Source organism: Colius striatus, chromosome 4 (genome assembly GCF_028858725.1).
Source record: "Colius striatus isolate bColStr4 chromosome 4, bColStr4.1.hap1, whole genome shotgun sequence".
Classification (NCBI taxonomy): domain Eukaryota; kingdom Metazoa; phylum Chordata; class Aves; order Coliiformes; family Coliidae; genus Colius; species Colius striatus.
This window is the reverse complement of record NC_084762.1, coordinates 52,882,456-52,909,991: the sequence shown is the minus strand read 5'-3', so window position 1 is coordinate 52,909,991 and position 27,536 is coordinate 52,882,456. Positions and strand designations below refer to the sequence as shown.

At 39.9% G+C, this 27,536-nt stretch overlaps 1 protein-coding gene across 4 annotated transcripts in view; it reads left to right on the top strand.

Moving 5' to 3' along the window:
• NOL4 (nucleolar protein 4) overlaps positions 1-27,536 on the top strand; it is a 190,917-nt gene that overhangs the window by 17,644 nt on the left and 145,737 nt on the right. For all 4 annotated transcript variants that reach the window (XM_061995227.1, XM_061995226.1, XM_061995225.1 and 1 more), the window contains exon 2: positions 17,414-17,563. In XM_061995227.1, coding sequence (XP_061851211.1) covers positions 17,414-17,563 — 150 coding nt within the window. The remainder of the gene's footprint in view (positions 1-17,413; positions 17,564-27,536) is intronic.

The window sequence follows — 27,536 nt, the reverse complement described above, 5'->3', positions numbered from 1 at the left end:
AAGCCATTATTTCTTGGCCCCAAATTCTATTAGATTGACTTCTTTGGGACCAAAAATGCAAAATAAATGGCTACAATACTTACAGCATCAATAACTCACAAGAATTAACTCACAGAATTGATACAGCTTGAGTTATACATAGGATCAGTTGAGCTGATCATAATGATTTGTTCTAAGCCATTGGGATCGTCACCACCGTTAAGAGCAGTGTGTGCAGTGATTCTCCTCTACTTCGCGTTGGTGAGACCTTACCTGCAGTCCTGTGTTTCAGCTGTGGAGTCCTCAGCACCGGAAAGACATGGACCTGTTGGAGCGGGTCCAGAAGAAGGCCACAAAGATGATCAGAGGGCTGGGGCACCTCTCCTGTGAAGACAGGCTGAGAGAGTTGGGGCTGTTCAGCCTGGAGAAAGCTCTGGGGAAACCTTAACGCATTGTTTCAGTGTGCAAAGGGAGCTTATAAAGAAGATGGAGAGAGAATTTTTATCAAGACCTGTAGTGACAAAACAAGGGGCAATAGTTTTTGAAAGAGGGTAGATTTAGATTGGATATAAGGAAGACATTTTTTGCAATGAAGGTGGTGAGGCACTGGAACAGGTTGCCCAGAGAAGTTATGGATGCCTCATCCCTGGAACTGCTGAAGGCCAGGTTGAATGGGGTTTACAGCAGCCTGGTTTAGTGGAAGGTGTACTAGCCTGTGGCAGGGGGATTGGAACTAGATGATCTTTAAAGGTTCCTTCAAACCCAAACCATTTTATGGTTCTGTGATTCTGACTATGCAACTCATGATACCCAGTGTAACCACGGTCTGGGAAGGATGAATACTAACAGTAGGATGCTGGGCTCGATGCTGCCATCTATTATGGATTTCTTAATTTCAATGACTATGCAGAGCTGAAACAGATACACTGAATGGAGAAGGAATGTCTATAGAGGAAACAAGGAGACAAAAAAAGAGGCATGTCTGAGCAGAAAATCCAATAGGAAAAAAGGAAATGGAGCAACCCTTTTTGCTTCAACATCCAAAATGTGAGGAGTTTCCGAAAGGCTTTTTGGATATCATCGGGAATCATAAAAAGTGTTTGTCAGAAAGCCTGGAGAAAAAGTATTCCTGTTCCCTGGAGGAGAGTGCAATGGTGGCATTTTGTTATGAAGTACCTTCAGATGTCAGATTACTGAGAGTTCTGAGTAAGATGGGAAATGGGCTATAGTGATGCATAGATAGATGGTATAAACCCCCAGAGCCAGAATAAAACCACATCCTAAATGCATCATACCAGCTGGTGACATACCTCAAGGGTCTGTCTGCTTTTCCTAGGCCACGTTTAGCCAGCTTGCCATGCCAGCAAAGTATTATTGGATCAAATTGAAATGATTTCACACACACCCGTATGTAAAAATGAAATGCACGTACTTAGCAGCCGTGCATCTGTGCCTGATATGTCCCCAGAAAGCAAATTCCCGGATAGATGCAGAATGAAAAGTTATGCTAGAAATTACTTGATGTGATGAAATTACTGTGCCATTTCTTTTAAAGACTGTTGCACTCGGAGTATAGTACTGTAATAGGCTGTTTTCACAGAACAGAACAGAACACGGCTTGTCTGTGTGGTCTTTGTAACGTCTTGGTGATCCATGCCGACTTGGCAGCTGTAGACGTGGGATTTTAAATTTAGAGTTTTCTTGGTAAGGGAGGACTGGCCTTACATGAGTTTTGAGTAGCAGGTGGGATTCATCAATGAAGCAATAGCATATTTCTCTTAGAGCAGACAAAGCTTAAATGATGTAGATAAAGTACATACTCAGTCCAGATAGCTGACTCCATCTGTTGGTGCAAGTTCTGCAAAGCCTTTTAGGTTATTTGGAGATTGTGGTTGCTATAAAGTGCAAGCAAATTAGTGGATGCAGCGTATTTACAAGGAGAGAGATGTGACACAAGAATTCCTACTACCCTGGCATCCTTGATTTTACTGAATGTGTCATGATTCATGTGATCTCCTTCTGCAGAGTGTCTTGGGAAACGTAGTCTAGGAAGAATCAAGCCTAACATAAGGAAAAGGTGAAGGTTTGAGAAAAGCAAATTGCAGCTTCCTATAGGCACAACCGTGTCTCAGAAGACACAGTTTAATGTGGAGTTAATGCAGAAAGAAACAAAATACCATGTTTGCAAATTAATTTCCTGCTAATGTGTTGTTCATCAGAATAAAAATGTTGGCATTCATGTTGTCAGCAAGATGAAAATAGATGTTATCTTTCCTCGTAACATAGATTTGAAGTGTTACACCTTTAGCCATCTCTACTGAGTATGGGAAACTACAGTCTCTCTATCTGTATTAGCTTTGCTGAGCAACTAAAATTGATGATGGTGTGTCCCTAGTCCTTCTCAGGCAGTACATAATTTTAGTGAGAACAGGACAACTTGTGAGGATTTTTATTAAAATCACTGTGAGTCTTCAATGAGATTTTTATTATTATTCATGAAGAAAGAATGTGCTGGACCTCTTGCAAGGGGAGCTGGTTTTGGCAGGAGCAGAGCAGGAATTGGGAGCTACACTGGGAACAAGGTAGTGATATGGCAAAGCCGTAGGGAGGCAATCACCTATTTTTCACTGCCACTGAGAGGCCCTTGCTAACTGTCTCAACAGATATGATCTGGTATAGCAGAGAAACTCTACTCCCCATAAGCGTCCTAGAGAGTGTTAGTATCATGTCTGTCTTCCAAGTGAACCTAAATAAGGAACAGCAGCACAGCAGTCTGGGAACCTTTTGTAGCAGGCAGTTGGCATGGGCTCAGCCAAAGATTCTGTATTTACCTCTGCTGGTCTGTAAAACAGTCTCTCAGACGCAGTGATGAGAGCTACCTCAGAACAGTCATTTGAGACAAAACAGAATAAAGTACATCATAAGCAGTGGAAGACAGTCCCTTTTCTGTCAGAGAATGTGATCATTTGATTTCTCATTCATCTGTAATGTCCCTGATCTGTATAGTTCTGTTCAACTCACAGCACGTTGCAAGCTAAACTGTGAATTACAGCTGGCTCTGGGTTGGATGACTGTATCCATCAGTCAAACTGAACTCAGCATGTGTATGTAATGAGTGGAAGAGAAACATTATTGTCATTATTATTAATGAAGACATCCGAGTGCTGTGTCCCATTATCTTAATACAGCCAGTATACACAGAAGAGCGAGAAAATGGACAGGTCACTTAATAATGGTGAATTATGGTTTTGCTACAGTTCGAATGCAGTAGTTTAAGATACTGGGAGACAGAGCACCAAAGTCTAGTGAACCTGATGAATAATATAGTCATTATACTGTAGTTAATGCATAATTGAATTCTAATGCTTTGTTTCAACTTTTATTTCTGTTCTGGTAAACAGATGAGAAATTAAAAACTTATTTTTCAGTAAAGAGAGAACATGCAAGCAAAGATACACGCTCAAAAGAAAAAAGGTTACTGTAGTGCTTGGTTCATGTTTTGAGCACAGAATTGTACTAACGATTACAGAGATTCACAGAGTTTGCATATTAACTTGTAGGTATGAAAGAATAATCATGAACTTTAATTATACAGAGCAGACTATTTTGCCTGCATCCTTTTCTTTCAGCTGTGCTTTGCGTAGACTAATATTGGCGTACAAAGCAATACTGTGTGGCAGTAAATTCATGGACATCCCAAGATTAAGGCAGAGACTTGTGAACATCTGATTAATAGGGAGTCTTCAACTTGCAGGTACCCTTGGCTTCCTGTCTTCTGTCATGCTTTGGGTGTTGGGCAAATCTGGTTACTTACTTGCTTATTCAAAACACCCATTTTTGCAGTACTGTTGAGGAAATAAATATTTTCCTTCATTATCTGACCATTTCTTTAATTCTGTTAGAAAAAGGGATGGTGGACAGCATCATTACTGATCAGAAGTGAGTTGTACCTCATATCTTCACCAAAAAACATTCAGAAGCTGATATTTATAAAAATTAAGAAGCTGGATAAAACAGCGTTTCCAAATTCAGTGTTGTAATTTGTAATTACTATTGCTTTGAGCTGTTTGCTCTGGATTTGATGCAGGAAATGGTCTGAGTAAAATTCATGTGACTAAAGATCTAACCCCTTTCTACTAGGAATTTACAGTCCAGACATCTACATCCGTTTCAGTTTGAAAGCAACGTAATAATGGGAAATAATTCTTTTCACTCTCCTGGTTTATGATCAGGGATGTTTTTGCATGTTGGGTAAGACTGCAAACCATTTTAAAGAAAATTCATACAATGGTATAACTTTTAAATACAGACTTTTGAAGAAGGAGACTGCTATGCAGTAATGGCCTGAATGAAGGACACATCAGGCATGAACCCACTGAATTTCATTGCCAGTGGCAGAGCAGGCGCAGAGCTTGATTCCCAGCCCTCAGACGAGTGGTGCTGCCTGAGCATGCCTGAGAAAACAAGCACACAGTCCCTGTGGAAATTGCTAACCATAAATCTGTTTAAGCCCTTAAAATAAGTGTTTGAACTGCATGAGAAGCTGCAGAAAGACAGGAGCAAGGAGGAGAAAAAGTAAAAGTAGCAGGGAAAATACATTTTATCTTCCTGTTTGTGTAAGAGGAACCAAAAGCTCTCCCACAAACATGTGAGTATTCTCACTGCTTTCAGAAGGGCATTAAATAAGACAAGAAAGACTTATATTCTTATAACGCTTATTGAAAGAAAGGTTGATAGAGTTTATTTAGAGAAAAACTGAGTCTGCTGGGCCTTCAAGAAGTTCAGGAAATTGTTTTAGATAGTTGTGTTCTCTTAGTGCATGACCCTACGAGCCAGGGTTTTGATGGGCTTTCAGGAAGGTTCATCATGTGCATTAGTGAGTGTTTTTTGTCACACAGCTTCAGTGTAATATTTGATATAGAAGCATTTTCCTTCTAAAGGAGATGAGAAAAAGTTTTTGTAAAGGCTCTCTTTTTCACTCACTGCCACCAGTGACTCTTTTCTCTTAGATTCTTTTTAGATTTCATTTACATCCATGTTGTAAAGTTAATTGGCGAGGTGAAACTGTAGGCCAGTGTTGAAAATTTCTTTTAAGCAAAGTCTGGCTAATATTGACTTCAGTGTACAATAGTAGCATGTTTATGCTGAATGGTGATATGAACTCTCCATCTGCAGATGTCAGCCTACTAACTATCATGCTGGTCAGGACTGAACATATGGTTGAGCAGTGTTTTTCAAAACTTGGTTCTGCTGGCAAGGATTGGCCTCTTCATGCTGTGGACTTTGTTTATGGTGGAGGAAGGAAGGAGGGAGAAAAAGAGAAAAAAATGGTGTAAATGATCTGACTATCTACAACAGCACTTTCTTACAGAAACACAGAATTTTTTGCATCTGGTGCTTATCCTTGTCTAGGTTGCCCAGGAGAGAAAAGTGCTGTTGTACAGTGGAAAAAAACCACCCAGAATTGGGGAAATGTAATTTAATTCAATAAAAAGCCAACAAATAAGTAATTAAAAATCTCTACAGAAGTCTGTTGAGGTCCTCTCATTTTGTAAAACCTCATCTCCGTGTGTGCACACACAATCACATACTAACAAAACTAAAAAAAGCAATATTCTTTATTTACCAACTAATTTGGTGTGATGATACTTTTGAGTGGACAAGTCCTCCCTCAAGTCTGAGATAAGATCAGTAAACTTACGTCTTGTACTGTATTTTTGTAAGGATAACTGTTGCACCCGGATAATGAATTTTGCTGAAGAACATGGTTATATATTTGGTTCATGGCATTTGCTGGCCACACTAAAAACTGACCACCAACCTCTGGCATGACATTCTGTTTCAGGTCTGGTGGAGACACTGTGTGCAATGTTTTGATTGATTTTTCTAGGTACTTTTTCTAGGTGTTGCCTTAGCTGAGAACAGACTCTAATTCTCCCTGCAGTTTCTACTTTGCCCATGTTGGCAGGTCATCGGGGCTGTAATGGCACCACTGCAAAAATCACCTGCAGGCAGGAGTCAGTGTGCAAAGCAGAGTCTCATGCATTAATCTGACTGCTGAGTCCCCAGTGACCTGTATTCCTGGTCAGGTAACGTCACCTGTGCAATTACAGCGAGCCCCTTCATAATCCCTGCCTGTTTGTTCTTGCAAAAATCTAGAGGGACCTCCATTAGAGGCTGTTAGTTCATACTGCAGGAATCTTTAGCCTTGGAAGTACCTGTTTGCACCCTGCAACAAACAGCTTGCTTCCAGATTGGGAAGTATATTGGAAATGTGGCGAGGGAACCAGGTCACATGTGGGGCACAGGATGCCCTGGTGACTCCTGTCCTCTTTGGCAATGGAGCTGGGGACAGTTGCCCTTATGCTGCGCTTTGCTTAACAAGTGAGTTTGGTGAACCAGTGCCTGAGTTGGATCGGCCACCAAAATCTTCTCATTGGTTCCTCCCATAAGCTGCCTGTACAGCACTAAGTACAGTTTAAAATACCATCCCCGGTGTCTTTACTGATGTTGATAATGAGGTTACCAATTAATGGCACCTAACAGCCTGTTGTAGTGGTGGATTTTGGTGATGGAGACAGATATCCACTGGGAACTGTTCTGAGACTGTGAACTCGTTTTGTGTAAGCAAGTGAACAGCTGTTGCAGAAATGTGAGAGATTAGGCTAGATACTTCATCTCTCTGCCACCCCAGGGCTGTTCCTTGCAGTAGGCATCAGGTGGAAGCAAAATTAAGGGACAAAAGCCCTTGCTGGAGTTGGACCCAGAGATCCAGACACAAAAACACTACATACCATGAGCAGTCCTCTGATGCAGCCTGTTCCCCTGATTTTTTTAAAGAATTTTACCGCTTAACTAGGATTTTGAATAAATTTCTTATTTTTTTAGAAGTTTTGTCACTGAGCTGTGTTGATCTGTGGTGTGGTATCCTCCTGACACCTGATTGCAGCATGGAACTCTTGCACTTGTGTATAACATTGTTTATTAAAAGCATCTGCCTCTGCCAGCAGCCTTGGATCAGAGGCTTGTGATTATTTGGAATATATTTTAAAATATATATATTTAATTTCACAGGCAGCATTTTTGTGGTAATGAGTTCTCATTATTTAAGCTTCACTTTAGTGTTAGGTTTGTTTTGGTGTACAGTAGTTGCATTTCATCGGTCTGAAAAAAGGTGGCATTATAGATCTACATTGCATTTCTCTGGTGTTTGAATACCTGTAAAGTAGAGCACACTTTAAAATATAATTGCGTAATTGTCATTTTTGGAACATGACAGGAGTGTTAAGAATTAACATTTAGTTAGTAGCTTGCCCATTTATTTTTGCTGAACTGATGCCAATATAGTATCTAATACTATAATTTAGAAAAAAAGAAGTCCAAAACATACTAAACAGATCCACTTTAGGATTCACACCCATTCATTTAAAAATTCCCTCCATCAAAAGTATAACCATCCCAATACTTACCTCTATGTTCAGTTTTACTTTCAGTAAAAGAATAAGACATTACTTAAATGAGATTAATTTTCACCCACTTTCAACCTGTTTCATTATCATAGAATCATAGAATGGTAGGGGTTGGAAGGGACCTTTAGAGATGATCTAGTCCAACCCCCCTGCAGAAGCAGGTTCACCTAGATCAGGTCACATAGGAACATGTCCAGGCAGGTCTTGAAGACCTCCAAGGAAGGAGACTCCACAACCTCCCTGGGCAGCCTGTGCCACTGCTCCCTCACTCTCACAGTGAAATAGTTTTTTCTTATATTTAAGTGGAACTTTCTGTCTTCCAGCATCATCCCATTACCCCTTGTCCTGTTGCTCTCTACTATAGAAAAAAGGGATGCCCCAACCTCCTGACACTCACCCTTTAGATATTTATAAATGTTAATAAGATCTCCCCTCAATTTCTTCCAGACTAAACAGCCCCAGTTCCTGCAGCCTTTCTTCATGTTAAAAATGTTCCAGTCCCCTGATCATCTTGATGGTCCCGCACTGGACTCTCTCTAGAAGTTCCATGTCCCTCTTGAGCTGAGGAGCCCAGAACTGGACACAGGACTCCAGATGAGGCCTCACCAGGGCAGAGGAGAGGGGAAGAAGAACCTCCCTCAACCTGCTGGCCACACTCTTCTTGATGCATGCCAGGATGCCATTGGCCTTCTTGGCCACGAGGGCACATTGCTGGCTCATGTTTAGCTTATTATCAATCAGGACTCCCAGGTCTCTCTCTGCAGAGCTGCTCTTCAGCAGTTCGACCCCCAGCCTGTACTGGTGTATGAGGTTGTTCCAGTTTTTTAAGCTTAAAAACTACACTTTCTTGGAATTGACACAACTGCAGAAAATTGTGGTAGAAGTTCCTTAGACCTAGAAAAATGTTCTAATGAGTCATCAAGATGGAGTTAGCACATTAAAGCCTTGATTATGAATGTGAGCTTAAACAAATACTTCAGTTAAATGTTCAGTTATCCTTAATGTCCTAGCTAGGTTTATTCACTCTCAGCTCCTTACCAAACAGTGAGTTTGAAGTGAGCAAATGTGGTCTGATGGCTATTTCCAAATTTGTAGTGAGTATTTTCAAAAAATTAGAATTCAAAGTGAAAATTTCATTATTCCTAATAGAAAATGAACCCACTAGAAAAGAGGCAACATTCTTCAGGGAACGGGAAATAATGCAATTGGGTTATCAAAACCAGAAGTAGTTACTGCTTCTATTTCAAGATGCAGAATTCTGGACAAACTCTTTGAAACAGTCCAAGATAGGTTTGGTTTTTTTTTTTTTTTTAGATTAAAAAAAAAAGAATTAATTGGTAAATGATAATTAAGTTAATTCTCATTTTAAAGAATGCAATTTGCTGAATTAATGTTGTTATTCTTGTAAGAAATATACAAACACAAGGTGAACACAAATTGTTCACCTTTGAAACGCAAATTGCCATCTCTCCACAAGTGTCAGAAGTGCTTTTCCTCTCTCTCTGTCTAGTTCTAGCTTTGGTTTCATTGGAATTGTCCTCTCCTTTTCACTGAATATCGTGTATTTAATGCCTGGGTTAATTGTTCCTATATTAAATATACCAACTCAACATCCTTTCCACTGACAGAATACAGCAATAATTTGCTTTCCCTGTCAAAAAAATAAAGAAAGCCAGCTGTAATTAGTTTGTATCTGTTGTTTTTTAACAGACTGGGTAGGCAGGAGTTTACTGGAGAGGGAGGCAAGTAGAGGAGCAATGTAGCTAATACGGTCTCCACGTTAGAACAGGTGTTTGTTCAGCTTCCAGTCACACCAGAGCCTTGTGTGTCCCTGAGCTAGATGCTTATGTGTCTTCCTCATTATTTTGGGTAATGTTCACCACAATGTGCGTGTATGAAAAATCTTATTTTGTTGTCTTACTAAGGAAACTATGGCTGCATTTGGACTGGCATTTTAGTTTGATGAATGAATGTGTTCTTGAAACAAAGCTCTTGACTGTGCTTGCTGTGCTTCTTTTCACACTCGTGGTTTTTCAGTTTTGCAGTGCACGAGTCAGCTTTTAGTGAAAGAAAACTGTTCCAGGTGTGCACCTACTGGGTTGCAAAGAGAAGTGAGTTTCCAGTGCAAGGTTAGAGTTAGCCTGAAATACGCACAGTGTGGAATCAGCTTCTTGGTATTAACTCCTTTGCTCTCCAGATCTGCTGTTTCTGTGGAGCCCTGCATACTCATGGAGATACGGCTCAGGGTGTCTGTTAGTCCGCAGCAACAGGCTTCACAAATAGTAAAGTGTGGCTTATCTTGTGACCTGTTCCTGTTCAGAATGGTTGTGTAAATGTTTAAATATGTAAGGAAATAAAATAATCAGGTGTCCAATTCTGGGCTCCTCAGCTCAAGAGGGACAGAGAACTTCTGGAGAGAGTCCAGCGCAGGGCCACCAAGATGATCAGGGGACTGGAATATCTTTCATATGAGGAAAGGCTGTGGGAACCAGGGCTGTTTAGTCTGGAGAAGAGGAAACTGAGGGGAAATCTTATTAATATTTACAAATATCTAAAAGGTGGGTGTCAGGTTGAGGCATCTCTTTTTTCTGTTGTAGGTAGCAACAGGACAAGGGGTAATGGGATGAAGTTGGAACACAAAAAGTTCCACTTAAATATAAGAAAAAACTGTTTCACTGTGAGAGAGCAGTGGAACAGGCTGCCCAGGGGGGTTGTGGAGTCTCCTTCCTTGGAGGTCTTCAAGACCTGCCTGGACATGTTCCTATGTGACCTGATCTAGGTGAACCTGCTTCTGCAGGAGTGTGGGACTCTCTAAAGGTCCCTTCCAACCCCTACCATTCTGATTCTGTATGATTATCAGGTGTTATTGAATGAAAACTGTAGTCACACCTCAGTTAAGAAGTAACTCTTAATTATGAAGAGTAAACTGTAACCAAGGTTTTGCCTGTCCTGTGTTCCTCACTGGGGTCTTCTCTGCCATTCCTTCAAGGCTCTGTGTGCAGTTGATCTTGAGGTGGCTCTTTGAAATGACTTCCTGCTTTCTATGGCCATGCATGTTTTCAGTAGGAGACAGGAGAGTCTGTAGACACTTTCCATGTTTCATTTCAAAGCTCTTCTCCTGCACTAACACTCATGACAATTTGTCTAACCATACTTCTATAGAAAGATGAAAAAGGAAAGTTTCCACCCTTCTCCAATATGTTATAAGCTTTATTTATCTGAGAGACCACTGAGCAGTTTATTATCCTGTTCATGCCAAAGGGGCTTCTGAAGATATCCTTGAAGGTACTTTGTCTATCATGAAGTAATCTACAAGCACATTTTACTACACTTCAAGGAAAGAAAGGTGACAGACCTTCCCTTTGCAGTTTGGCAAGCTGAATTTCACACCTCAGTTTCTCTAGTTGTTAGAGGTTAATTTAAATTTAATAAAGCAAGTGATTCAAAGCAGCTGATGGCCTCAACAGGAAGGACTCAGTCCTTTTAGGTGGGATTTCACAGACTTAAATGGCACTCAGTATTCACCCCTCACTGTTTATGAACAGAGCTTTGGCCTTGCTGCTTTCCCATCGTCTGGGTTGATCTGAGAGATAAAGGAAAAATAGACTTCTGCTCAGTTTTGGTTTAGTCTTGTGATTTATTTGGTTTCTTGAACTCTGCTATCAAGACAGAGGACTTTGTCTCCACCCGCAGCTTTCATGACATCTCAAAACTTTGTGTCCCTTGTTTAGTTTTAGTTGCTTAAAGGACATATTAATTTGCCATTTTACCTCTTTTTTATTATCTTTATTTTTGTAGTCTATTGGCACAATTAGTTTGACTAATTGCTGCCATATCCTTGTAAGGCTTGCTGCTCTACAGGTTCCAGAGAGAGAACTTGCCAACTAGAAATGGTTCTGGTGTGTATCTGTCTGCCTTAGTATAACTGATTTTTCCTGTCTCCACCTGCTGGTAAAATATGAGATTTGCTGTTCAAACAGATAATATAATTAATAACAGAAATGATAAAATTCAAACAATAAATACTGCTTTTGCTATTATAGACGCTTCCATTAAGAGGTGAACAGAAATGAGAAACTTATTTATTTATAGGCTGCTTTGTAATAGTTATCAAATACTAAGATCTTTTGGTCTATTGTAGATTGCATTGACAGGAATGAGTTAGATATTCAAATGGATGTACTGATAACCCAGGCATTCAAATCAGTGTGATGATGAAACGAGATTTGTTAATTTCTTTAGGACTAAAAGATATGTTTAAATGCTCATCACTCTAAAGTAATCCTAGTATTTTTACAGTTACTGAGAAAGCAGATAAAATAATAACATACAATCGCATTTTCAATATGGTCATTTATTTTGACTTTTTTTCTACAGACAAGTGTATAAGGCTTATGTCACACATCAACTACCACTGGTTCCTCCTAACAGTTACAAAATTTTCAGGTGTTCAATGCGAAGGGAGTAAACCAAATACATATAATTGTTAGAAGCTGCTAACAAGGCAGAGGTTTATGTGCAAAACTTTATGTAAGGATATAGTTCATTAAGAGCACGATGTTTTAGACATCAAGAGACTTTGCTTCCCATCCAGGGGAAATGCATCTTTGAGACTGCAGAAGGTGATACTAGTCAGCAGAAGTAGAGTGACACACATGTGCTTTAACTCTTCTGTCATCTGAACTGGTTCTATCAGGAAAATGTTACACTCGTATTTCTGCACTCAAAGCAATCTTGCATTGTATGGGATTTATGTGATTGATTTGTTTGTTGTTTATAAGTCTATACACACATATATATTACTCAGTATGTATTTAGATTGATTGTTATTTCCATCTGTCCTGATTTTGGCTGAGATAGAGTTAATTTTCTTCTTAGTAGCTGGGACAGTGCTGCGTTTTGGATTAGTGTGAGAAGTAGTACTTATCCTAAGTCAAGGACTTTTCAGTTTCCCATGCTCTGCCTGCAAGCAGGTGCACAAGAAGCTGGGAGGGAGCACGGCCAGGACAGCTGACCTGAGCCAGCCAAAGGGCTGTTTCATACTTTAGAATGTTGTGGCCAGTGTATAAACTGGGGAGTTGACTGAGAGGATGATTGCTGCTCGAGGACTGGCCGGACATTGGTCAGTGAGTGGTGAGCAATTACATTGTGCATTGTTTTTTTCTTTCCCCTGGGTTTTATTTATCTTTCTATTATGTTACTTTTCATTATTATTATATTATTATTGATATTGTAGTTTATTTAATTTTAGTTTTTAAACTGTTCTTATGTCAACCCACGAGTTTCAGGTTTTTTTTCCTGATTCTCCTCCCCCTCCCACTGGGGTGATGGTGATGGGGTGAGCAAGCGGCTGTGTGGTGCTTACTTACTGGTTGGGGTTAAACCATAACACCATCTACTAATGTTTTGTACATAATTCTGGCTTTGTTGCTTTTACAACAGAGGTTTTTATAGACCTGAACGTCTTGTATAAGACCACCAATCAAGCCTTTAGTTTCATTTTTTATTTTGGTCTATCATATTTTTATAGGACTATTTTTCTAAGGCTGTAAAGATGCTAATAGTTATATTCATGAATGAATAAAGTGTTTTATGAGACCTTTTCGACCAAGAAATTTCAACACGAGATAGTATTCTCATGCAAGGATTTGCAAACACTTTTGTTTCAGTGGCTTTGATTTTAAAGGCTTGTATTTTTTTTTTTCTCTTCTGTAAAGTAACTGTAAAAATGACAGCCTGTCATTGAATAGATCTTTTTGATGTCTTGACTCAAAGTTTTATTTGTTTGCTTCACTGACAAACTCTTTTTCCTTTACTCCCACTAGCCTTGTAGGTTCCACCTCAATGTAAGAGATTGAGTCTCTCTTAAAGCGTCCTTGCTCATAGGGATCCTTAGCTCTTTCTGGAGATGCAGAACTCTGTATAAATCATTTCTGTCCAGAAATGTATTCTTTGTGTAGCTATCTAAAAACAAACGGAAGACTTTAATCTCAGAGTGCAAATGGGATTTGTAGGGCTGAAAATGAAAAGCAGTGTTTATTTGTATCCTAAGAACATAGGAAGAGCCCTGAGTAAACATAAAAACAAGAGTAAACAGGAAACCCTGCAATGCAAAGAGCAAAACTGAATAATTTCTCACTGGTAGAGACTGAAAACATTCCAGCAGCTTTAAGGATGAACTGTATCTTGACAGTCCCTGTCACATTGCGCGCTGGAGAGGAATCTGAGACAACTGGTCATACCTCTGTGATGGCTGGAACAAGTGGGGTGGAGCTTGGCTTAAAAGATTTAAGAGACTAAGTCCAATTTTTGAAGTGAAACATTTAGAGAGACTTCCATCCTAAGTAATTTTTGAAAGTAGGGCTTGGTCTCTTGCCATGACGAATGAAAGTCCTAAAAATACCTCAGTGATTTATAAATATCTTCTTTGCTATTCCAGAGTTGTTGGTACTCAAGTCACTTTGAAAGTGGCATTTAAGCTTCTCAGTTATAGAGTTATCAAGAAAGAACTCAATTAATCTAGTCTATCCAAGACAGGATTTACTCAAACTATTCCTGACATATTTTTGTCTAACCTGGTCTCAAAATCCTCATGTGATAGATATGACACAGCTTCCCCAGGCAAACTATTACTGTACTTGACTATCCACATCAATAGTAGATTTTTTCTAACATTTAATGTAAATCTCCTGTGCTGTGGTTTAAGCCTATTACTTGTCCTGTCCCTTTTGGACATTTCATGGCCTTTCAGACATCTGAATAGTATTATCGTGTATTCTCTCATTCGTCTCTTTTTAGCCTTAGCTGAGGCGAAAAAATATGTCCCCTTAGGCACTGGGAAAATTTTTACCCAAAGCCAGCTTATAAAGTAGAGCTGCTTTGTTAATGCTTTTATCAAATAGCAATTTCAGGATAAAAGTGTAGTGTAATGGCATATGGCAGGACAACCTGATACAACTGAACCCACTTCAGAGACTTTATGGTTTAAATGGAGATTCGAGGTTGTATCATTTGCCTCAGTTTTTACCTTTTGGGATGTTGATATTGTGATATCTAAAGCCTCGGTAAGTAGCTACCGCATTCAAGTTACTCATCTGGTGTATTGCTTCTGCAGCTAAGGCATACATCTCTGCCCAGCATTGCATGATGCCAGATAGACTGAACAACTTACAGCAACTCAGCATTTTCTGCAGCTTTCTGAAACAAGGTCTTAGCACCAAGCAGAATGAAACCTGAGCTAGTCAGGTCCAGGCCTCACCACATTAAGTTATGATGAAGTTACAAGTATAGATGTTAAAAGTACTGAAGCAGTTTCCATTCTGTGTAAACCTTTTTTTTTCTGCCCTTTTTGATTGACAAGATTTAGAAAGTTTGTATTAATTTTATGGCACTTCAGTTAGCAGGCATGACAGAGAGTTTGTGCAGATTTTACTTCCTTGTGTTTTTAGAAGTAGTAGCAATGATTACTGTTTTATTCAGCTGAATGGAGAAATGCAGCTTCAAGAGCACACCCACATTGTGCCTACCTACCTTAGGGTATCAGTGTCTGCTGGGGGAAGCTAGGAGGACCATCAAAAAAGAGCATTGTACACTATGGTCACCAAAAGCAGCAAACCAAGTTTTAGTTTTCAGTTTCTTCTTCCTAATATCTGCATGTGTCAGCTCTGCTAAGGTGGCATCTCAGGTTTTAAATTAATAATGTTGTAAATGCATTTCTTTTTAATTAAAAAAGAGAGCTCCCCTGTAGGAAATTTCCTAAACCAAAACTCATTAGTAGTAAACAAATTAAATCTTTATCAGTTAATCAACACTATAAACCTCTGAGTGTTTGGAGAATGGTATGAGATAACACTGTCATCGTAATAAGAATCTTTGAAATATTAGGGATCCCACCGTGCTGTTTGGGTGGTGAGAAAATAATGATTGAAGGTGAGCCCCCCTACAGGGCTCACGTGTGAATTCTTCTAAAGATTAAAGCTGCAAAGATCTGGATTTTGTGTTGGACTCATCTTTAAGGCTTTTCTTTTTTTCTTTTTTTTTTTAAGAATGAGGAAAAGTGGAGGGCAATATCAAGCAAATTCTTAATGATGTTGATACCAGAATCTGTCAAGTGCCACAGAATTTTTTAGCTCATATTTAGTGACGTTTTAGGGACTGTTTGCAAGATGAGAGCCTCTCTGCCTTCTCAGAGCAAGGGTTTCCAGCTGATCCCTCTGAGACTTTGACCTGTAGTGAAGACTGCACTGCAAATTCCTCATCTTCCACCCTGAATCCTCCACACAGTCACTTCCATCAGGACTATGGCAGTCTTCTTATCAAACACGTGTGGGAGTTCTGCTCTCTGTTGTCTAGTCCATCTGTCTCCTGGGGATAAAGAGCAAAACTCACTTTGCAGATCGAAGGGACTTTGTAGGTTTGGGCAAGGACCTTGCTCAGAAACGTTGGCCATAGCAAAGCAGGACAGGACAAAACTTGTCTGGCTGGTAGCATATCAACACCTCCAAACATGATATAATTTGGAGTCATGAACATTTAGAAAGTTACACTATAAAAGCACAGACATTTTCTCCATCACTACTGGGAATGTGTCAGAGCTCTTCTGAGTCACTCTTAGGGGCTTCTTTGGAGCCATTGGGATTAATTGGGTTCTTTCCATGAACTCTATAAATATACAAGGTTGGAATAAAAACAGGGACAGTGAGAAATATAAGTCATGTTTGTTCACATCCAGCAAACTTACTGGAATGGGTTAGCAAGAAGATATGAGCAGAAGGACAGAAACTGGAAGTCATACATAACTATTGCCGTTTCATTTGTCATGTTTAATCTTTATTCACCACAACAATAATTTCAAGTGTTTTGTCACAAAAGAGTGAAAGAAAATCAGTTTTGCGGCAGTAATGATATTATCAAATGTGTTAAGTTTGGAGCACCTATATTGCTTAAAATGCACATTGAAGGTTAGGTGCCACTTCATCTTGCAAAGGTCTAAATTCTAACACTGTCTCGTAGTACAGATGAATTGGCCGTTCTTATTTTATTCTTCATATACTTATGTTGTAGTACAAAACAGAGACTGCTTGACAGATGCCTGCTCTGGTAAAATAAGAGGCATAGTTCCTGTGCTTTCATTAGAATTGAATCCATAGACAGCTGTAAAAAAAACCCAACCCACCCCTTATATATATATGGTCTTACTTAAAAGGTGGGAACTGAACTGATTAGTTCAGAGACAATAAGGACTGTTTCTGCTTAGAAATCTTTAGCTATCACGGCACTATCACTTTTGAAAATCAGATGGTAGATGTCCTCACTTTTCTGTCACTTGTTCAAACCAGACATCTGTGTGGAAAAAAAAAAATCAGATTTTAAAAATATCCCTCATATTGTGGTATGTCTTCATGTAGTATATTTTCAAGCAGGTTTTGCAGGGGTACAGTGTTTGTAATAACTTCCTTTGTATTCATAATTACAGTCAGCTTTGTCACCTGTGAATTAGAACCTTTTATTAAATGCCTTTATGAAATGTTAGGTACAGGTTTACTAGGAAGGAAATGAGAGGGTAAAGGAGCTGTTGCATTGTTATTAACAGTGGCAGAATGCATTTTTGTGCCATGTGCTTGGGACTGCTTCTGCCTTTGAATCTTGTTTGTGCATTTGGTGAAAGAAGCTCGTATACCTTTTATTTCGTTTTTAAAATACTGGAGTGAAAAATCACTTACTACCAAGAGACCAAATGCCCTAGCTTGGCCAAATGTACTGCTTGCAAGGGTCTGTGTGATTCTTCTGATCATACAGCTTTCCTACAATAATGCTTATGTCATTCACAGGTGGGTGACCTTCAGATCTCAGTGGAAGGGTCTTTTACTCCCTGCTAAAAAACCGAGAACATGTCCTATGGTTATCATCATTTATCTATTCATCGTGTCCTCCTTACTTCTTCTCTCTGTTCTTTTTCTTTTCAGGATGGAGTAGGTGTAGATGAGAAGCTGTCTTTACGGCGGGTAGCCGTCGTAGAAGACTTTTTTGACATTATCTATTCCATGCATGTTGAAACTGGGCCTAATGGAGAACAAATCAGAAAACATGCTGGACAAAAGAGGACATATAAAGCAGTAAGTAAAAACCAACTAAAGTAAGCATCAGTCTCTAAAATCGTGAATTATTTGGGCTGAGTCACATGACACGTGTTTTGTGTTTTTTCCAACTGGATTAGTACTGCAAACCCTCACTCTCAAGTTTCAAAGGTCTTTCAGTAATGCCTGAAAACAGTTTTGAAATCATATTTTCAGTGTAATATGGGCCAGATCCATTGACTTAAATTGAGATTTTCTCCTTGTTATAAGCAGAGAATTCATTCTGTAACAGTGTCAGTTTCTCTAGTAACTTTGCATTAATTAATTGTTATTAAATGGATGAAGCCTTCAAGAAGACTTAGAAGATATTGCCACAACTTTGCTAAATGACACCTCAGCATATGAAGGAAGTTGTCTTATACTTTATTGCTGCACACTAAGTATACTTAGTGATTTAATTATCTGAAAATTTGTAAATATCTGAGATTCAGAAAGCTGCAAAACTATGAGGTACGAGAGAAGTGTTGAGACGGCAGCATAAACACCTGCATAAACTAGCTGAGTAGAGAGAAATGATTGTTTCTAAGATTTTTAACTGCATGCTGTTGCTTGACCTAACCAGCCACTGCCTTAAAGTAGCTATAAATAGCTTTTGTGATTAGTGGCACTCTTTTCTTACAAAGTAATAGTGAAACATTTACAATGCTTTCCCAATGTGCTTAAATGCATGTGCTTGTCTGGATTCAGATGGCCAAGCTTTCATGTGCGAGGCTGTGATAGTGCCAGACAGGCTCAGTGATTGATCCTGATCCCACAGCCCATTTGAGGCACTTCTCCCCACAGCTCCAGCAGGATGAGGCTGGCAGGGGGCTGTACACAGGGCCCTGAACACAGTGTTTTTCACCTTGAAAACAACTTGCGTCTGTGTGATCCATTTTTTGTCAGAGGTCACCAAAATATGGGGGAACCCCAGGTTTCTGATAACTCTCATCTTCAATCTAAGCCATATGGAATAGCTGATTTCCCATAGCTGTTGGTTTTTTTTTTTTTTTCAGGGATATAATGATATTTACTATGTATCCATGAATCTTGTCACAGCTATTTTATTTATAGGTCATTTCAGATCGTTTGTTGTAGGATAAGCTCTTGGCAAAATTTCCTATAGTTTGTTCCCAGACATATTGACCTTAAGATAGATATCTGAAGGAAGAATCAGTCATCTGCATGTGCTTTTGTACAGCTTGGAGTTATTTCAGGGTGAACAAACACAAACTGTCTAAATTAATTTTCATCTGTCACCTCAGACACTTTAATACTTGGTCTTCTCTTTTAGAAAGCGTTAGAAAAGTAATATTTTCATTTGGCCTTTCTGTTTTCTTTTACTTCAATAAGCTGTTTGAAGATATAGGTCACAAACTTTGTAGAATAATATACAAGTATAAAGAATACTGCCAACTATAAATACAATACTTCCTCATCCTTCTATAAATACATACCAAGTATAATATTTACTACCATAAGAATCCCATGATTCCAGGTTAGATAAGAAATTTTTTTGTTGTGAAGCATTTATGCAGATCCAATAGCCTGCACAGTAGTTTCATTTGATGTCAACTCTTATTGCAATCAAGACCTGAGCTTATTGCGTCATTATGAACTGAGGATAAGGGTCTGCAATATTTGTTCATTCATTTCATTGCGTATTAGTTTATTAAGGGCATTGGGTCTTATTTCCCAAGAATGGGATTAATTAATATAATTTTTAAAGGCTTCTGTGAATTAAAAAAAAATAAAGACTCCAGAACAACTTAGTATCAGCTCTTGCTCTCTGTCTTGACGTGAGAATTATGTTAGGTAAACAGGCCTCAAACTCTACCATACTATCTGGGGAAATGACTTGACTGTTCAGAGGTCAATGATGGTGATGATAGGGTTGAGTGTTTATGGGTAAGAATCGGGGGAAAAGACAGTCAGGCTGATGTCATGGTAAGAGTCTGTTATAGACCACCTAACCAGCATGAGGATGTAGATGAAATGTTCTTTATGCAGATGGGAGAAGTCTTGAGATCACTGGCCCTCGTTCTCATGGGGGACTTCAACTTACCAGATAGCTTACCAGATGTCTGCTGGCAATGCAACACAGCAGAGAGGAAACAGTCCAGGAGGCTCCTAGAGTATGTGGAAGATAACTTCCTCATGCAATGGTGAGGGAGCCAGTGAGGGAAGGTGCGTTGCTGGACCTGGTGTTTGTAAACAAGGAAGGACTTGTGGGAGATGTGATGATTGGAGGCTATCTTGAGAACAGTGATCATGAAATGATTGAGTTCCTGATCCTCAGAGAAGGAAGGAGAAGGGGTCAGCAGAACTACTACTTTAGATTTCCAAAGGGCAGACTTTGACCTGTTTAGGAAGTTGGTTGCCAGAGTACCTTGAGAGTCAGTCCTGAAGGGCAAAGAAGTCAAGGAAGATTGGGCACACTTCAAAAAGGCAATCTTAAAGGCGCAGGATCAAGCTGTGCAAGAAGATGAACTGGTGAGGCAGAAGACCATCCCAGCTAAACAGGGAGCTTATGCTGGAATTCAGGAAAAAAAAGAGAACTTATGACCTTTGGAAGAAGGATCAGGAGGATTACAAGGAGGTCATGGGGTTATGCAGGGAGAAAATCAGACATCCCAAGGCACAATTAGAACTTAAGCTGGCCACTGTGGTAAAAGACAATAGGCATGGCTTCCATAAATATATTAGTAACAGAAGGGCTAAAGAGAATCTTCACCCTTTAACGGATGCAAGGGGGAGCATAGTGACGAAGGATGAGGAAAAGGCTGAGGTACTTAATACATTCTTTGCCTCAGTCTTCAATGGTAAAAACAACTGTTCTCTGGGTACCCATCCTCCTGAGACAGATGGGGACAAGGGACAGACTGAAGCTCCCTTAGTCCAAGAGGAAATGATGTGCAACCTGCTGCTCTGCCTTGATGCACACATGTCTATGGGACCAGAGGAGGTCCACCATAGAGTTTTGAGGGAGCTAGTGGAAGCGCTTGCTGAGCCACTCTTCATCGTCTATCAGCAGTCTTGGCTCACCAGGGAGGTCCCAGAGGACTGGAGGATGGCAAATGTGACCCCCATCTACAAGAAGGGCCTAAGATCCTGAGGAGGATCCTGGGAACTACAGGCCTATCTGTCTGACCTCAGTGCTAGGAAAGGTTATGGAACAGAACATCCTGAGTGCCATCCTGAGGCACATACAGGACAATCGAGAGTTCAGGCCCAGTCAACATGGCTTTATGAAGGGCAAGTCCTGCTTGACTAACCTGATCTCTTATGACAAGGTGACCTGCTTAGTAGATGAGGGAAAGGCTGTGGATGTGGGCTACCTGGACTTTAGTAAAGCTTTTGACACCTTTTCCCACAGCATCCACCTGGCTGCCCATGGCTTGGGTGGACCTACTCTGAGATGGGTGAAAAACTAGATGGCTGGGCCCAGAGAGTGGTGGTGTCCAGTTGGTAGTTGATCACAGTGATATTCCCCAGGGCTCAGTGTTTGGGCCTATTCTGTTTAACATCTTTATCAATGATCTGAATGAGTTAATCAAGTGCACCCTGAGTAAGGTGCAGATGACACAAAGCTGAGTGGGAGTGTAGATCTGCTTGAGGACAGGAAGGCTCTTCAGAGGGAACTGGACAGGCTGAAGCAATGGTCACAGGCTGATTGAGGTTTAACAAGACCAAGTGCTGGATCCTGCACTTGGGCCACAACAACCCCATGCAACGCTACAGGCTTAGGGCAGAGTGGTTGGAAAGCTGTCTTGCAGAAAAGGATCTGAAGGTGTTAATCAACAGGCAGCTGAACATGAGCCAGCAGTGTGCCCAGGTGGCCAAGAAGGCCAATGACATCCTGACTTGTATCAGAAACAGTTTGGCCAGCAAGACCAAGGAAAATACTTTTTTCCCCTCATACTCAGAGCTGGTGAGGTTGCACCTAAAATGTTTTGTTCAGTTTTGGGCCTCTCACTAGCAGAAAATTGTTTCACAAAAAATGATGTTCCAGCAAGCCACACAATATCTGTCTCCTCTGAGACATTGGAAGAAGCACGAGGTAGTGTCTTGGGTAACTGTCTCACAAAACATTATAGCCTAAAAGCTTTATAAATCAAACTGAAGTACTCTGTGGGGGTTTAATTTTATTAAGTGAATTGGGAACAAGATTAATTTAGTCTTGTTTCTTTATTCACATGTCAAAAGTGAATCATCCTTGAGATACGTGAATGTATTTATATTGCATAAATATTCACCAAATAGCTTGAGTGAAGAATTTTTGCAGGAGGGATGGTTCACAAACTGTATGCTACAACTGCTATTTGTTATTCATAATTTCTGGCATGTGCTGATCACGTTGCTTCTGCTCTCTGACTGGATAAATGAAACATTTTAACAGAGAAATGATGGGGACAAAACCACCACAATTTTGGTATAAAGTTGCTAAACTTCTGCAGTTCATGAGTATTGTCGTGGTTTTTCAGTACCTGAGTATTTCTAAAAAAATAATGGGATAGCCTTAAGAATTGCAATATGTTAATTTCAAGTAGGTAATTTGCTTATATATGTGTGAATCTCTGTTTGCAGTAGTGAACTGGCTCCATTCAAAATTTTGAATAGCACTCAAGCATCATTAGAAAGGTAATGAAATTGTCAAAGGTAACTTAATTAACTAGTGTTTGCATTTATATAGAATAGCAAACTTAGAATAGGTAGATTCTTTTTAATTTTTTATAAAGTCATCCCAGATGCTGAAGTGCTGAAATACATCAGTATGTCTCTCTGAAAGTATGTTCAGCTTACAAACTCAATTAGTGAGTCTGTAATCAGCACTGACTTGTTTTTGTTAACTGTGTGGAAAGGAATGGCATATTTGTAACTGATTTCTGTGGGACTTCCTACAACACTGCTGCACAGGAAGACAGATAGGTTGTGGTGCTTGATACCTCCAAAAGCGCAGCGTATTGGAAGGAAGCCTTCATATTTTAATTGAGGCAGCAATGTACCAAACCCAAACTTTATGATTTCTTGGCACAAACCCTATATATTAATTAGGAAAGCATCTGTGCTTTGATATTTAAGTTTAGAAAAAGGTCTCATTTTCTTCTTTTCACACTAACAAATGAAAAGGAAAGTGTACAAAAACTATTTAGGTGATGTGGGAGATTAACCTTGAAAATATACTGAAAAGAGTGAGCCTTCCATTTAACTGGCAGATTTTGTACTCATTTCAAGTGAATGACTTGTATACAGTGTAAGATTGATGGATTGCGTTCCTTGCTAGCATAACTGTAGGTAGATCTACACCAGCAAATAAAAAGACCTGGCTTACATATATGAAATGAAATGGAGAACATACCCGTAGTATGTCAGGCTGAGGGAACACTTAATACAGTGTTTATAATTTCAGCTTGCTCCTCACTTCACAGGGAAGTTTACAAACAGGGAAAGATATCTATGGCAGTCTAAATCGCACAAGGCCCAGTAGAGAGCTGCTCATCAGGGGCACAGAGGACTAAGAAGATACAGAAGGTGAAAAGGGCATGTTCCTTGGTGCTGAGGAAAGCAGTGGTGCCCAAACAGGTCCCTACTTGTCCTGTATTCCCTCTGAGTCCTCTGCTGGGCTCCGTGGTAGGTGGAGGGAAATGTGCTGATACAAGGAATTGGTTAAGCTGTCAGGAGGAAGTGCTGAGGATCCTCAAAGGGGTGACTCTTCTAGCACTCACTGCTAAGCTCAGTGTCCTAGAGGAACTGTATTTCTTTGAGATAGTACTTTTCACTCTCTGTCCTAAAGAACTTATTTTTGTAGAGGCATCCCACCCTGAAAGGGGAGCTACACTGTCAAAGTTGGGGATACACAGGAGAGAAGTGTTTAGGAAGAGAATCTTGTCTAGTATACTGGGAAAGGTGTGCAACAAATGCATAGTTGGCTTTTATATAGCCTTGAAGAAATGAAATGAAGAAATATAGCCTTTGTAGAGATATATTTCTTCATTTAAAATATTCAGCTATGTCTAAAACTTACATTTGAGTGCTGAGGAGTATATCAGAGGTGGGAATAACTGGGAAAAGTTGTGGCTACAATAGCAGCATAATGCAACAGGGGCTCAAGCTATTAGGACAGCTCCTTGTGGTTCAGTGCAAACCAGGAAAATAAGTGGCCTTCTTAGACTTTTGAAGAAACTTAAATGTTCTGTGACGAGACTGAAGATGGAAAAAATCTCTATCTCCTCTCAGGCCCAGCCATGGGTACAGGTAGGCCTGATTTAGTGGTCAAGCCTTGTATTTCAAAGTAGATTTGGGGATTTTTTTTAAACTTTCTTTGATGTTCTTTAAAAAGATTAGATTTTCATTCATTTAAACAATAAGGTAAGTGCCTCACCTTTAAAACATTATATCTGGACAAAGTTTTCTATAACCTGAGTACTGTCTGTGTAACTACCTTAAGCACCTGAAATTCTATGTACATGTTCTACTTGAATATTCTTACCTGTGAAGGATGATCTAATATCTGCTTATTGAGCCTTCATATCCACACAAAGCCTTGAATGTTAAGAGCAGTGAACTTGAGTGGTGAGTGAGGGTTGTGATATCTGTGCAGGAGAATTGGGTCGGTTAACAAATCTCCTAACCCATGAGTAAAAAAAGATCGCTGTGCTGATGAGCTGGAAGAGGAGCAGGCTTGTAAAACATGGTGGAGATATTGGTGTGTCAAGGGAGAGTAGCTTGAGGTGAGGCTCTGATCAGATAGGTAGTACATAAATATGTAAAATCCGAGGCATAACAGGAGTCTGTTAGGTGTAGGGTAATATCTGAGGTCCTAGTGCTTCATCCAGCTGTTGGCAGTAATAAATGTTTCCTTGTTTGGGATCAAGCTGTTGAGTAGTTTCCCTTTTTCCTATCACCCTAAGAAAAACTTTCCTCAGATTGTGATACATGGTGTGCCTCTTTTCCCCTCCCAAGAGAGGAGTGTACCTGTGAGTCTCATTTGAGTGTCACAGTGAATGTGTTTTCCTTGGTGAAGAATTTTTTGACAGGTCGCATGGTGAAATAACATCCTCTCCTTCCAGTACAACTTCCCTGATCAAACAAGGTTAAAGCAAGTTTAGGACCTAGCTGGTTTCCATCCAGGGCAGCCTTTGTCCTTCGTGGTGTGGAAGAATGCAGGGTTTGTGCAGAGCCTTAACACACTTAAATCCTTGCATCCATGCTGTTCCTGTGTGCACGGTGAAACAGCCAAACCACGTGCCCTTTTACTCTATGGACTTGATCTTGCTGCTTTGCAAAGGGTGAGCGTTGAGTGTCCTGGCAGCAGTCCCGCTAGCAGGTGTTCCCCATCACTTCCCTCACAGAAAGAGGCTTCTGCTGTGCAGGGAGGGAAGGGAGCTGTGAAGCACAAGCTTAACATAACAGGGAAGAGCATTTTCCCCAGTATAGCAGGGTAGTGAGCTCTTGATAAAACTTCCAGCAGTAATATATCTGCGTTCCTATGGCAGCCTTCTATTCTGACCTCTTGCTGTGGAAAGGAGAGGACTTTCCTTGGCTGGCTTGCCCTCCTGTCATCAAGAAACCAATTTCTGCCACCTGGTTTGATGGCTGTGGGCCCAGGACAGATTACCATCTTCACTCTCTTTATCTCTCCTCTTGGAAGTCTTCTTTGGATCATCTTCCCCCCCTTAACCTCCTTAATTAAAAAATAATACACACACACGAACAACAAAAATCTCTGCTCTGACACATGGTATCTTCCTAACTACACATACATCCTCCATGTTAATGCTTTAGGGGTTAATAGGTTCACTTGCAAAATTTCACTCTCTCTCCTCACACTTGTCTTTCCTGCTCTGCCATATGTGTCCTAAAATCTGCCTTTCAGTTTAGAGCTTGTTAATTTTCCAAATAAAAATGGAGCTCTGAAAGCTACATCATCGCAACACCCTGCACTTAATTCATCTGAATATTGGAGAGCATGAAGGAGATTTTGTCCATTTTCTCTGCCTGCAGTCTTGCAGTACGAATGCAGTACACTTCTCCTAGACAATTAGGACATGCATCACTTAGCGCCAATGTAAATCAGATTACATGCTCAGGTACTGGATTACTTGCCTTGTAGAGGTTGTGCTTTTCATGGGATCCAGTAAGCAAGATGTAGGTCAACTTTAGGTCTAAAAGGCCTTTGTTGTTATGTGATATTTTGGAGGAACTGATATATGTCAAAAACTATATCATAGACTTTTGTGAACAGTGAAATAATATAAAAGATTTGACTCTGAAGCTGCCGAAGTAAACTTTTTTTTAATCTTCCCCTGAGTTGAGAGTTAAAATGAAATCTCTGTAAGTGTGCATGGACTGTATAGTTAGGAAATGTTTGCTTCTTGTCATGTAACTTCTGAGGCTAAAACAAATCTTGTATGATTTTTGCATTCTTTGCATAATGCTCAAGTTGTCTAATTTATTCATATAATTGTTTTTCTTTTCATAATGTAAAAAGTATTCAGATGTAAGAGCTACACCTAGTACACAACACCTTAACACCAACCTGCAAGAATCTGATTATTTTCTGATTTGTCTGTGGTACAGAATACATCCTGATACAAGACACCACATTTCTACAAGAAACAGAAGATATATTGATGTGCAGTAAAACCACTAGTGAGAATAAAGGCTCTCATAAGGATATTTCTGAAGCTTCATATTTGAATAAAGCATGCTTATATATATCTTTTTAAAGCAATTGAAGTAATTTTATCAACATGGTAAATCAACACTGATTGTTATTTCATTGGCACGTGCATGAACAGTTTCTGATAAGTCATACGCCAATCTACATTTTCGGTCTGTGGATGTAAATAATGGGATATCCCCCCACTTCAATTCACTTTCCTGGCTTTATTTTTTCTTAAAATGTAGAAATGTGTGTGTGCTTGGGTTTGGTTGGGTTTTTTTTTTGTGGAATTGCAATAAACCAGTGGTCTTTTATTGCAGCACATCACTAAATGAGATGATCTGGCTATATTTTTTGTTAGCTAATGGCCTTGAGAAGAAAGCTAGGAGCAGGGCTGCTGAAGACAGCACAGAGGATTTAGTCATTATTGCTTTCTTAAATAGAATACAGGACAGAAACAAATTTTGCTGATGAAGTCAGACCACTCTCTAAAGTATTTCTGTATAGTTACTTAAGAAGTGTCACGTGCTTCCAGGTTGTGCTCTGAAATATTTACATGCAAGCCAGGTCTATGAACTACATCAGCCCAGCCTTGTGCACAAGCTGGTAAACTGTACTGAGGAGTGAAATACAGGATTTTTGTGTTTGGCCTTATGCTAATATGGTTAGAGAGCTTCCCAGCTACAGCTGGTGCTAAGCCAGCTGATTTGGAGCATGACCAGAGCAAGCAAGTGGCTCGTCCTGGTTTTGGCTGGGATAGAGTTAACACTCTTCTAGTAGCTGCTACAGGACTATGGTTTTGGTTTATGCTGAAGAGAACCTTGATAACACAGGGGTGTTTTGGTTATTACTGAGCAGTGTTTTCATGGCATCAAGGCCATTACTGCTTCCCACTCTGCCCTGCCATTGAGTGGGCTGGGAGTGCACAAGAAGCTGGGAGGGAGTGCAGCCAGGACAGCTGACCCAAATTAGCCAAAGGGCTATTCCACACCACAGAATGTCATGCCCAGTATATAAACTGGGGGGGGGAGCTGGTGGGAAGGAGGGAATTGCTGCTCAGGGATTGGTCAGTAAGTGGTGAGTAACTGCATTGTGCATCACTTGTTTGATTTTTTTTCCTTTTTTTCCCTTTTGCTGTTTTTTTTTTTGTTGTTGTTGTTATATTCTTTTTAAAAATTATTGTTACATTTTATTTCATTTTTGTTAGTAAACTGTTCTTAACTCTTAAGTTTTATTTTTTTTTCCCTGAAGTCTCCTCTCCATCCCACTGGTGGAGGGGAGTGAGCGAGCAGCTGTGTGGTGCTTAGT